Source organism: Amborella trichopoda, chromosome 3 (genome assembly GCF_054954075.1).
Source record: "Amborella trichopoda isolate Santa Cruz 75 chromosome 3, AtrichopodaSantaCruz75HAP2 v2.0, whole genome shotgun sequence".
Lineage (NCBI taxonomy): Eukaryota > Viridiplantae > Streptophyta > Magnoliopsida > Amborellales > Amborellaceae > Amborella > Amborella trichopoda.
Genome location: NC_142338.1, coordinates 4,074,527 through 4,088,759, shown reverse-complemented (window position 1 = coordinate 4,088,759; position 14,233 = coordinate 4,074,527). Strand labels below are relative to the sequence as shown.

The following is a 14,233-nucleotide window of genomic DNA, read 5'->3' as shown; positions in this document are numbered from 1 at the left end:
AATGTGGCTAGGTGTGAACCCTAGAGCTTACGGTTGTGGTTACCTAGAAACTCCCTTAGCCAAAGTAGGCTGTCTAAATAGGCACATCCGAAGTGCAAAACATTTTCCAATTTGAATGTATAAGTAGTTGTGAAAACATAAACTTCTTGTTTTTGGCTTCTTCATAGAAAAACAGGTGTCGTGGATTTTATGGAAGGGTTCTGAGACTCGGGTAGAGCCACTTGGACTCGGCCGGGTAGTTTTGGGGAGTAGGCTGCACGACAGTTTTTCAAAGTTTAATTATATTAATACGTCAAGTTTAAGTCAAATGTCCTTGAATGGCTTTACAACTAGTCCTCCTGCTTTTCTTCTAATGTGGTCGGTGCTCAAATCCAATTTTTTTATATGATGGGAACAAAATTCGAATCCCATAGGTAATGGGAACAAAATTCGAATTCCACTGGAGAACAAAATGTAGACTGCTAAGAATGGAAGTCAAAACATCTTGTAAAGAAGTCCACTTGCTACTTGCTTCATTAAAGTGGTGCTCATATTATAATATATCAATTTTTTCTTTTTATTTTCTTTAAAAGAAAAGATGAGCAGGACTCGGACGAGGTATTTGGACACACCCAAGTAACTTGTCTTGGCTAAAGTCCCAGTACCTTGGCCGAGTCGATTTTTTATACCCTGCTTTATGATTTATTTCTTCTACGCATCAAAAGTAATGCAAAGAATTCAAAAGAGAAGGGTAGATATAACCTGTAGCAACTTAAGTAATGAAAGTTTCATATTCAATACTTAAGCCGATGAGTGTGTGGATGGCCAAATCTAAATTTGGAACTAGATCTTGTGCTCCTGCAAGTGCAACTGCAATAGATTTGACTTTTTTTAGATAATAACTCATGGATTGTTCATAGTTCGTAGCTCATAATGAAGTTGGAGAATATGTGTCTTTGGGTGGGGATGTTAAAAAACAGTTTAGTTTGTTCTATAATTTTTTCACACAACAACTTGTGCCAAGACAGGGTCCATTAAGGTTGAGTTAATCCCACTCAAAACAAACAAAAGCCAAGTTAAGTAATCTGGATGATTTTTAGTTTCTATTACGTTCTTCGCATTTGAGAAGCTTCATCGAGCCGGGTGAGAGTCGTATACAAATTTGTTGAGATTCTGACTACTTAGGATAGGCACAATCTGAGGTTTCCATAGCGGAAATAGTGAACTTCGCTGATAAAAGATAACCTGTGAATTGAAGCTACCTCCGATCGTGGATGAAGGAACAAGGCCCTTATTGCTCTGATACCATACCAGAAAAATGTCTTGTGTTCCTTCTTGAACATATGAAGTTTTCATTAAACAGAAGTGTCCCTATGACTCTTACATGTGGTTGTGATTAATGGTTACAATGGATGAGCCATGAGGATGTTACAGCTTCTTTCAGGACATCTTTATTTTTTACATTATTTTGGTTTTTCTATCTACAGTTAGAGAACAAAACCAATATATAATCCTGTCCGGATGGATCACAACTCGAGGGCACACACAAGTATAGCTCAGCTCAAGGTTAATTCAAGGTTTTGGGCATCCAAAAGCACTCTATAACTCCAGCTAATCCACCCGAAAAATGAGAAATGCATAATGCCATGAGGTAACATGAAAGAAATAAGAGATAAGGAAGTACTTCAAAATACATTGGAAATCTATTTCAGAGCCACGCAAAAGTTACAATAAGAACAAAGCACAGAAATACAGCCGACTTAGGACCGAAATATTTGAACATATTAAGAGGAAGACTGAAAAGACACCTACAACCATAGAGGGATTTCATGTTTTGAATCTTGATAACAACCTCAATGTTTACTCCTTTAGACATGAGGCTTGCGCTCCTCTCCTAACTTGAAGTCAGTTATTTGAATTGCAGTCTTTGTCTTGTCAAGATTGCTGACCCTCCTCGACATGAAGAAATCTCCCCACTTGTATTCTTTGAATAGGCTTAACCATCACATGATATGAAGGTGAAGCTACAGTGACCATCGAGAACCTCTCTTTCTCCGAGTTTACGACAACTCTAGGCACGATGCACTCATATTAGTCGTTGCTCCAAACCTGTTAAAATGTATATAAGATCAGTGTAATTTTGTAGTCCAAACACAATGAAAATAGTTGAAGAAAGCTCATTGGCATAATTTAGAGGTGGAAAAGTTTATAATTCCAAACAATCCTTAACATGTTTTTATGTTTAAGTGTTAATTGTGCATACTTAAAGATAAAAAATAACCCACATGTATATGTTATACATAGAGATGGGATATGTTTGATTATTCCTTCACACGGAGTATTGTCTTAAATTACTCAACACTCATTGGACATTTACTCTTTTTCTGTGATACAAAAGATTTTCAAGTAAGGGCACTTATTTTTATTAGTAAGGGGTAGAATAAATATTTTTTTATGAATAGAACAACATTTTATCATAATCTGACTGATTAATACTTTGTGAGTAACATCGCAAGTAATGAAGCTGTTATGCATCCCAAGTGGGGTGCTGTCCAGGATAGTTAATAAAACAACTCCGTACCACAAAAATTTCTTCTTACCCTTAATTAGTTACCTAAAACGCTACTAAATTAAATTTGTTCCATTGTACATTAAGATATCAAGTATCCAAAATATTGAATAGGCTAAGAATAAACTCCATAAAAGGGAACAACCAAACAAGATCCAAAATAGATATTCACATATATTTATAAGAGCTACTTCTATAATTATGTTAATTTCACGCTTAAAGTATAGTTTTACATGTAAGGGTTATATTAAGGTACTTATACATATTAACTTAATCTATTCACTATTTTTTGACACTCAATACTCTTACTCCACATAGTAACCTTTTTGCCTAGGGGTATTTTAGGTTATTAAACATAAGTAAAATCGAACTTTTAGATAAAAATAAGAGCATTTATTACTTATAGTGCAGGATGACATCACCCACATGGAGCAATGATTGTTTTTTTACCAGCAGTAAATGCAATTACTTTTTTATAGAAATATTTATCATACTGTTCCTAATAACAAAAAATGCCCTTACTATAAAAAAATTGTGCTATAAAATAAGGGTATATGAGTGTCCAAAATAGTTGAACCTTCATAGAGTAAATTACATGTTTGCAACCATGAAAACCTCGATGTAAACCCTGATCCAATATATTTTGGTACTAAATGGATAGTGGGTTCATTTTAATCTAAAGGAACAATTTGGTAATTATGAGAGCGTGTAATGATCTCATAATAAACACATAAAATTTTAACAACTCTTTTTATAATTTATAACCGATTCATCCATTGTCCCATTCTTCATTTTTGGGAAAGGCTAAGGGGGACGGGGTTGGGTCAGATCATAGGGGAAACAATTCACTACTCATGGTAGGAATGAAACAGAATGAAACAGAAGATTTCATGTTGTGGCACCAATTACCCTGACTGCTATGCCTTATGTCCATTCCTATTTACTGAAGGCTAGATTAGTTTTAACCTTTGGATGTTTTGTTATGCATTTCCTCCCAAACCACTAAAGGAAGGTCTAGCTAACTACGCATGTATTTTTTGTCTAATACCTGTAGAACACCTGCCATGATGACCACCACTGAATCAGGAATGGGTCTCAGTCGGAGTCATTCACCGTCCGATTTTGCTTCACCTCGAGCCCACTGACTTCATTTGTGGTCAGGAGGGTCAAGATAGCATGGTCCTTGTGAGCTCCTTTGCCTAAAACTAATTCGGGAGAAGGGCATATTGGAAAATAGTTGATTCAAGAGTAGTTCATGTGGTTCTCAAGGTAACGGTTGAAGCCATCAGCTGGTAAGCCTAGGCTGAGGGCGATGAGCTCTAGCAATTGGCACATCAATTTTGAAGCAGCCTGAGTAAATTCCTTGCAGACTTTCCTGTCATGGAAAAAATTCAAAATTTATGCTATTTATGGAGAAATAGGTGTAAAACCTTATGAGGTTCTTGGTATTTTAAGGAAAAAAAAAAGAGAGAAAAAAATAGATGTCCTGGTTGTGTGACAAAACTTAGATAATAGCTTTCTCTACAAATTGGATTGACAGGAAATATTAAAGGTGTTTGTGCGCCCCTTAGGCTCAACTAAAAAATATAAAATTATTTAAAAAATAAAAATTGATCAAAATATCTTTGAAACATTTAAGAGTATTTTGGTCAATTTTTAAGTGTTCCTGAATGAGCCTCGTAGTTCCTTTAAATTCAAATTAAACATACTTGCAGAAATAATTATGACTGCCCATTTTCTTTTCTTTTCTTTTTTTTTTTTAGTATGAAATGCTTTTTTAAATATGAAATGCTGGGAGAGTTCCATGTACCCTTTAAATGTTCAGGATACTATACTTTCCATCTAATTTATTAAAGGAAAAAGTTTGTATAAGGTTGCAACCTTAACATGTAGAATTAAAGATGCACCTCAAAAATCCATCGGAACATGTTATTTTAATGTTGAAAAACCCTCTAATTGATCATCTCGACATCGAGATGCGTTAATATGAAAAAAGAAAAAAAAATTATTTTGAATCCCAAAAATAGTGCATCTTGCAACACATTATCTAGCCCGTCCATTTTCAAGATTTTCATATATTTATAGATCTACTTGATTTTAACATTTTTAGTATTTAAAATTTTATAATTAGATATGAAAATAGATTTTCAGATAATCCTAAAAATTTTTTACACAAAAATTTCGTATTACAATAAAATTTGGAGTTGCGCCTTAATTGGATTGTTGAAGGTTCCAAATATATAGAAACCACACCCTTGATGAAAAAAAAGAAAAGAAAATGTGCACAACTTTATACCGTAAAGGACCTGGAATTCATTTTAAGAAAAAGGAAAAAATATTTTTAAACTCAAATAAAAGACAAAATTAGCAATCCCAAAATCACATATGATAAAAATGTGAAAACTCACCAATATGGAACATCATGGATCAAATCCCAAATTTATATAAGTAATAAGAACGAAAACCAAACCTAGTCTATGGGCAAGCTTCGTTCGTAGGAAATCTCTATTTGAAAGAGAATCCCGGCAGACCACTGCTTTCGCATGTTTGATTCATAGGAAAGCAGACCGCTAATGGGAAAATTCTTTCTCTAGTATGGGAAAATGATTTCATACTTATTGTTGTATGAAATCGCATTCCCATATGTGGACTTTAAATATTGGAACTCTATTGTTGTATGAAATCGCATTCCCATATGTGGACTTTAAATATTGGAACTCTATTGATGATTGAAAAACTACGCAGATCCTCAAAAATAGTTAAGTATATAGAAATCTAAGGAGTAGGAACAAAGTTCTTCCAGAAGGTTTATATATGGCATCAACCTTAAATTATAAAAAGTAAGGCCAATGCCAAAAAGCCCATTGGAAAAAATTGTTCTGGTGCTGAAAAAACTTCCCATTGGTTATTTCAATCTTGAGGTCAATAGCTATAAAAAAAAGTGTTTATATATATATATATATATATATATATATATATATATATATATATATATATATATATATATATATATATATATATATATATATATATATATATATATATATATGATCAAGCTTATATGTCAGTGATAATGGACATCTCAAAATCCTTGGCTTTGGGATGTCTGAAGTTACTAACATCGAACACCTTGTCCAAGGCAAGAGACCTATCCGATGTTGAAAATATCAAACGGTCCAAAGGCAAGGATTTGGAGATGTTAGGTTGTCTGATGTTGCTAATACTAGACACCTCGTCTGTTGTTAAGAGACGTGTCCAACGTTGAAAATATCAGACAGCCCATAGCCAGGGATTTAAACATGTTAGAATGTCAGATGTTGCTAGCACCGAACATCTCAATCCTAGGTATGAGACATGGCCGTTGTTGCAAATATTAGATAGCCCAAAGACAAAGATTTGGAGATGTCCAATATGACAAGCGTTGAAAACAACATATGCTGTTGCAAATATCAAATAGCCCAAAGGCAAAGATTTGGAGATATCCAATATCACAAATGTTGAACACAACGTATGTTTTAGGATGGTCCAACATCATCAATATTGAATAGACTAAGAAATAAGGGTACAATGATATTTAACGAGCCAATGAAAATAAAAAAAAAATTAAAAAGCCAATTTCCCACCTATCCGATGTTGGAAATATTGGATGGGGGGTAAAATTATAAAAAATTAAAAAAGGCGAACAGTCGACGGGGGGAAAGGAGCTCCATGTAAGTTTGGAATAATGTGGAGCATATTGTAATAAAGGGGAAAAAAACTGATCCCCACGTAGATGTTTCATTTCATAATTCATAGTAGGAATAGATTTTCAAGGAATCTGGGACCAAAACTGCTTTTGCTCTTACTTTGGCTGTTTAAGGTTGATACCTTGTATAAACTGCACCCAACTTCTTCTATGGTAATGAGAGAGAGCAATAAAAATTAGTCAATACTCGATACTTTTAAGACGAGAATTCTTCCTAAGAAAAAAGCACATATGAGCCAATCTCCATGAAAAGGAAAAAATAAAGAGAAAATAAAGAGAGAGGATACGGGGTCACATCACTCTTTAAAGCAAATATCCTTTCTCTGTCGATCCACAAACACACAATCAGGCAGTTAGTATGCAGCATAGATGAGCTCTTTATTCGAGCTTTACAGCTGATCTTAATGTTAGTTTATAAGTTGCCTCCATTTTGAATGCTCAAAAAAAAGTTGCCTCCATTTTGTGGAACATTTGAATCCTATTTTATCCTAAACAAAATATCCTAGTCATCCCTAAAATGAAGCTTAAATTTTTAATAGAACCTTCGGTTATAAAGATGGTAGGATAGATAATGGAATTGAGGAAGAGATAAGGAGTTTTGTATATGTTCTTGTGTGGAAGTGTGTGTGGGGGTGTGTGTGAGAGAGAATGGGCTTCTCAGATACCGAAAATCTGCCGGGTTTTCTGGCCACTGGTTGTGGAGAGTCGATGTCTCTTGGCAATCTGGCTCCAACGATGCTGGGATCGAAAGTTCTTCTTTCAACATGAAGTCGAAAATCTCGGCCCAGTCCCTTATGTTGTTCGTGTGGTCACTTTCGTTGTAACCCCATGGCATGTTCGGGTTTCTGGCAACCTTTCGCTTCTCCTCGAATGAAAGTTTTGAAAACTCAGACATAACTCTTATAACTTCGGGCCAAAGGCCTGGCGCCACTCCGTGGTTTACAACCACAAAGATGCCCCATTCCTTTAAAGATTTGTGTACTTGAGCGACAATGTCCGCCAAGTCATGAGAATTTGGCGTCTGGAGTGGTGAAAGGTCAATTACAGGAACGTCTTCTAAGTATTTTACAGCGTCGGGCTTTGGCCGGAGGTGAGGTGGTACCATGGTAGAGGCCTCAATGGGTGGTGGGAGCATGACGGTTGAGTCGACGGCTGTAGGCATCTTCTCTTTCTTCCTAAGGTGTTTTCTGCCTCTGGATTTTTTCTAATAACTTTTTATTACTAGAAATTTGTCCTAATAGATTTTTTTTCAGTAATATCTTGCCCAATAGGCTAATTTCTATTAAAAAGCAGCCTGCATTGCACGTTTGGTGTTTTAGGACAAGTTATAAGGTTTCGAACCCTAGACATTCTTCACACAAACCCGATATATCTACCACTAAGCAGCAGATACACGAAATGCCTACCATTAAGCTGAAGCCTAAAGGACTGGAGATAAAAAGAGGGAAAAGATAAAAGGAGAGAAAAAAAATAAGAACTTCACATTCAAGAAACTTCTCATAAGCACTTGAAAGTATTCTCTCAGTAGCTCTTTACTGAAGCACTGGTTTCCTATGATCAATGTGTGCATTTTGCCCAATGCCTCCTCCTTTTATAAGTGGATAGGAAGGTGCAAAGTCCAGGAGGTTCATTATTAAAATTGAGATAATGAAAAATCATTTCATTTTTTTATTCGGAACCTTAGCCTGTTCTCGAAGAAAGATAGCAAAAAAAATTATTCCTAAAGTCGATACCAACAGGATTGTATACACCAATGCTTCCATAGATTCGATCGTGGTTTACAACAAAATTATATATCGCTTCCATACCTGTTCATATATCACCTTGCTTCGTTTGTTTTTGTTTCATTCAAAATTCTCCAGATTTGGTGGAGATCTGAGATAGAAGATGACAATTTCTAGTGAAGATATTGCCTTCTTAGCATATACGATTGTACACTATTTTTGGAAAAGGTGTTGGTTGAGTCGGTCAACTCATTCATGTGCTCTGATTGTCAAGGTTTTAGACTTGAAACATTTCTCAAATTCTCATGGATGAATTTGGTGCTTGAAAGGCAGTGAAAATATGATATCTTTTCAGGAGCTTGAAAGGCTGTGCAAATATGATATCTTTTCAGTAAAGATGAACCATTTAGAAGAAACAACAAAAGTAGATAAGGGAGAGCCTTTAATGTAACGCCACCCACATAAACTATATATGTGACTCCTGATCTTAGCCGTCAGAATTGAGTAAATGGTTGAGATGGTTTGAATCACAATGTCACAAATTGGGTCGTAACCATCGTATCTTGGTTGGACGGCTCATAGTTTTTTATTTTTTTTATATTTATTCTACAAATAATTTTGAAACAAAATTTGGGGCATACATAGATGTGACAGGGGCGCACATGATAAATATAATAAACAAATATTTTTGGTGGAAAAACATTACTAGAATACCCCTGAAAATTTCATGGGCATTTTTATCATTTAGTTTTATAGAAAATATTTGTTTTTTATTTTTTCAGGTTCACCCTAATTTTATGATGGGACACCAAAAACTATCTAAAAATGTTCTGTAAAAAAAAAATGAAAAATTAAGTATAACATTGTGGCATGAACAATTGTAGCTGTCGATTTTGAATCGAAAGGCTAAAAAGTGGGGTCACATATAACTTAGGGCAAGATTTCTATGCTTCCCCTACAACATAAAACTTATATACTTCCCCTTATCCAACCGTCCATTCTGAATGGATGGCTAAGATTGCTCCAATCATAATGACACGTCTCTACGCTGTTTTATTTTTATTTTGTTTCTATAAACTATTTTGACACCAAATTTTGGACATCCACTTTCCTATTAAGCTTGCACTAGCAAAAAATATAAAAAAATATATTTTCAATAAAATAAAAATAATCAAAATACCCCTGAAAGTTTCAAGGGGTATTTTTGTCATTATATTTTTTTCGAAAACATATTTGTAATATTTTTTATAGGTGCGCCCTAATTAGAAGATGGTACGTACCAAATTTCATAATCATACAATTTGTATTAAAATAACTAAAAATAAAATACTTTGAGACGTCGGATCTAAGATCAAACGGTGAGTGGATCTCTTGATCACAATTGGACGGCTGGATGGTAGGGGAAGTATGGATCTTCTATGCTGTAGGGGAAGTATAGAAATATTTCCCTATAATTTATACGTTGTTGGGGTCACATAGAAATATTTTCCTTGCATAAAATAGAGGGACGTTTATGCCCATTCTTTTCCAAACTAAAAATCCATGGCCATTGTAATTTACGCTCATTTCCATGTTTTCATTTTTTTTTTCCACCCAAAATGCTATTGGTTCAAAATTTCAAAATCCGAACCAAAACTACTAACATGTCAGTTTGGAAATTGAAAATCCGAATGGGTTTTTTTGTAAACCTACTAGTATTCATATTTTGAAAATCTGGTGGAGAAAGAATTGAGTTAAGTAGGAGAGGATGGGGAGTCGGATTTTGAAAATCCGAATCCAAAACTCAAATAAAACCGTTAAAATTATGAAAATCTGAACTGGTAGTTTCACTAAATTCATTTGGAATTTCAATTTCTCAAACGATATGTTAATGGTTTTGGTTAGGATTTGAAAGTCTCAACCTATGGTATTCTGGGGGAAATAAAAAAATAAAGATAGGGAAATTAGCGTAAATTAAGACACTTTGGGGATAGATTTTACTGCCTAAAAACATACAAAATATTAGCATAAACTTCCCTCAAATTTTTTATAACCTTATAACCTCCTACAAACCAAACCCAACTTAGAATATTCTCTTTTAAGTCTTATAATTATGTCAGGTTCATGGTTTAGTGGTCCAAATTATTTTACTGAAACCCTAACCTTTATCTAATCAATACTTACATTCTTGATACGGTCATCGCCCAAAAAACAAGTGACGACTTAATGTCCTTTTGATGCACTGTTTTATATTTGTGTCAAGGTAGGATTCCCTCCAATTTCTCCCGAAGATATGGACCTCACTTGTCATAGATTCACTAAACTCATTTGGAATTTCAATTTCTGAAACGATATGTTAATAGCTTTGGTTAGGATTTTTAAGGTCTCAACCAATGGCATTTTGGGGAAAAAAAAAAGAAAAAAAAAAGGGGGGATATGAGCATAAATTAAGACAATTGGGTCCTGAAAAACATACAGAATATTAGCTTAAACTCCCCTCAAATTTATTATAGAATTGTGGAGTTTGAGATTCCATTACTAACTATTTTTCAGCGGCGACTCACTACAGTAGACGCACCTAAATCTTTAGTTTACTCATTTTGAGACACTTACATGAGGTCATATACAAATGTGGAACATCAACATCAACATAGCCTTTTTCCAATTAATTAGGGTTTGCTACACGAACCTTGATCCGTCATTTAGTTTATTAAAGGCCATGGCCATAGTGAGGCCATAAATCCCTATATCTTTTCGGATTATTTCGAACTACGTCCTATTGAGCCTATCCCTTGCCCTTTTCTGTCCTTCCGTTTTAACTAATTCGCACCTCCTTACAGGTGTTGTACTTGGTCGGTGCCATACATGGCCAACCCACTTAAATCTACTATCTCTTATCTTATCGCATATTAGTATCACACCTAAATTCTTCCGAATGGATTTATTTGAAATTCTATCCCTTCTTGTCTTGTCATTCATCTATCTCAACATTCGCATCTCTGCTACTCTCATTCTATGGGTATATTATTTTTCGTCCGCTCGACATACTATCCTATATGAACAAAGCTGGTCTTACCGCTGTCCTATAGAACTTGCTTTTCAGTTTTATTTGAATGCTGCAATCATAAAAAATTCCAATTACACATCTCTATTTTACCCACCCAACTCTAATTTTGTGTGGAACCTCTACCTCAATTTCTCCATTTTCATTGATTAACTACCCAAGTTAACAAAAGTGCAATCTCTTTTGTACTTCCCGACCGTCAATCTTAACTACTTCCTCGCTTCTGCTCCTATTCTTATTAAACTTGTATTTCATATACTCTGTCTTAGTCCGGGTAATTTTGAAACCTTTGGATTCTAAAGCATCGCTCCAAAGTTCTAACATTGGGTTGACATCGTTTCGGGTCTCATTGACCAAAACTAATATTTGCGAATAACATGCATCATGGTACCTCTTCCTGTAAGTGCCTAGTTAGGTCAGCTCATAACTAAGACAAAGACGTACATGCTCGATGTTGATCCTTGATGTATATCTATTTTCACTGAAAACTTACTCATCTCTCCACTAATTGTTCGCACACTAGTTATCCCTCCACTTATTATCGCTGAAAACTCACTCATCCCTCCACTAATTGTTCATACACTAGTTAGCGCTCCATCATACATATCTCTCACCAAGTCGATGTAGCGTCTGGAGACTCACTTCTTTTTCAAAACCTGCCAAATCAAATATGAAGGAACTCTATCATAAGCATTTTTTAGATCAATAATGAATATTTGTATCTTTTCCCTTTGCCCTAAACTTTTTAATAAGTAGCCTAAGTAGGAAAATATCCTCGTTATTGACCTTCCTAGCATAAAACCAAATTGGTTTCCAAATGCACTCGTTTCATGCCTTAGTCATTGCTCACTCACTCTCTCTCAAAGCTTCATAGTATGACTCATAAGCTTGATCCCTTGATAGTTTGTGTAATTATGTATGTATCATTTGTCCTTGTAAATAGACAATATTTTCCTCCATTCGTCTGGCATTTTCTTTGTTCTCAACAACTTGTTGAACAACATCGTCCACCAGCCAATGTCAGTCCCCCATTCACTTTCAAATCTCTATCAGGATATCATCTAGTCCTTAAGCCTTTCGTATCTTTATTCTTTTCAAAGCTTTTTTTCGACATCATAATCCTACGAATGTATCTATGACCTCCACTCTCATTCGTACCAATAGTTCATTCTATTGCTAGGTTCCTATTGTATTTGTCATTTCATAATTTTTGAAAATAAACTCTCCACCTTTCGTTGAAGTCGTCATCCTTCACTAAAATCGTCACTTCCAATGCATTTAATATTGTTTAGATTCCTACACTTTTTCACTTTTATTTTTTCGAATTTATTGTATAGATTATTGTATAGATTATTGTATAGATTATTGTATAGATTTATTGTATAGATTATTGTATAGATTATCACCTTCTCTTGTTCTCAGTTTATTGTATAGATTATCATATGCCTTTAGTTTAGCTTTACTTACTAGTTGTTTAGTATTTTTCATAGCATTTTTATATTTTTATAAGTTTTTATCATTTCTATTACACTACCAACTTCTATAACTTGATCATTTTTTTCTAATGACTTTTTTAACCTCATCATTCCACCAGCAAGTTTCTTTATCAGAGTTACTTTTTCCTTTAAATTCTCCTAAAATTTCTTTTGTCACTTTCTTGATACAATCTGTCATCTCATTCCATATTACATTGACATCATTTTCAAAGTTCTATTTTCCTTATTCAACTATTTTATCTGTAAATAATTATATTTTCTCATTTTTTAAATTCCACTACTTAGTTCTGGGATGCCTATTACATTGCCCCTTATTTTCTATGTCTTTATGCAAACGTCCGTGACCACGAGCCTATGTTAAGTAGTAAAACTCTCTCCTGGGATAAGCTTACAGTCTTTACACGATGGATGATCTACCTTCTTAATTAGGAAGAGGTCTATCAGAGTTTTATGTGATCAACTTTTATAAGTTATTAAATGTTCATTTAACTTTTTAAGGTAAATATTAGCTATTGCTAAGTCGTAGGCCTTAGTAAATCTAAAATAGTCTCACCCATTACATTTTTTTTCCAAAACCCATATACCCCATGTACCCTTCATATCTTTTACTATCCTTTCCTACATGACTATTTAAGTCCCCTCCTAAAAAGTTCATCTCTCCATTTGGTATGTCTTAGACTATTCTATCTATGTCTTCCCTAAATTTTCTCTTAATTCTATCATATAATCCTACTTGTAGTGCGTAAGCATTAATTATGGTAATTATCTCTTCCTCTAATATAAATTTAATTAATAAAATCCAATCACCTATTCTTTTGACATTAACTACTTTTTTCTTTTAAACCTTTGTCTACTATTTTGCCTCCTCCATTTCTATTATTATCCTTTCTTGTCTACCAGAGTTTATACTCATCTACTTATTTAGCTTTTTCTCCTTTCCATTTAGTTTTTTATAGACAGACTATGTTTACCCTCATTCGTCACATTGTATCTACTTACTCCGTACCTGCAAGTGGTTTTACATTCCATGTGGCTAGACGAATCCGATTCTCTTGGACTAGCTTCTTTACTCGTACTCTTCCATGATGTTGTAGTAACCCTTATCTATTTTTCATGCTTTACAAAATTCATCTTAGAGATAGATTAGGATGTGAAATGCACCTTAAATAACCGTAGATGCATTTCCACTTTAGATCTATTATTTTTGCTCAAAAATAGATGTGATGCTAGTACAAAACCAATATAAACCGTCTAAAAACAAAACTTAAAAGGACAAGTTTTCATAAGGTTGACGCTTTAAATTATAAAATTAAGATGTGCCTCAAAAATCCATCAAAAAAGGTTATTTTGATGTTGGAAAATCATCTAATTGATCATCTTGACATTGAAATTATGAAAAATATTGATATAAAAAAAAAAAGATTTTAATACCTAAAAATGGTATATATTGTAATACATTATCTAAACTGATTATTTTCAATATTTTCATGTATTTATACATTTGCTTGATTTGGAACATTTTTGAAGTTTAAACTTTAATACTTAGATGTGACAATAGATTCTTGAGTCATTCTAAAAATTTTCGACACTAAAATTACCTAAAATTACGTCTTATGACAAAGTTTGGAAGTGCACCTTACTTTGATTGTCCAACGTTGCAACCACATACAAACCAAA

General features: G+C 34.0%; 1 protein-coding gene across 1 annotated transcript; it reads right to left on the bottom strand.

Moving 5' to 3' along the window:
- Positions 1-3,790: 3,790 nt before the first annotated feature.
- On the bottom strand, positions 3,791-7,455 carry LOC18439846 (protein DOWNY MILDEW RESISTANCE 6). Its single transcript, XM_006850003.3, has 2 exons — positions 6,959-7,455; positions 3,791-3,923 (listed from the first exon to the last, which is right to left on the bottom strand). The coding sequence occupies exons 1-2, from the start codon at positions 7,453-7,455 to the stop codon at positions 3,791-3,793; spliced, it is 630 nt and encodes a 209-aa protein (XP_006850066.3).
- Positions 7,456-14,233: the final 6,778 nt, after the last annotated feature.

Excerpts from the sequence above, each read along its gene's own strand:
- LOC18439846 (XM_006850003.3), bottom strand. The coding sequence starts at position 7,455 with ATGCCTACAGCCGTCGACTCAACCGTCATGCTCCCACCACCCATTGAG. Across the intron at positions 3,924-6,958 it reads GAAAACCCGGCAGATTTTCG|GAAAGTCTGCAAGGAATTTA; the intron begins GTATCTGAGAAG and ends TTTCCATGACAG.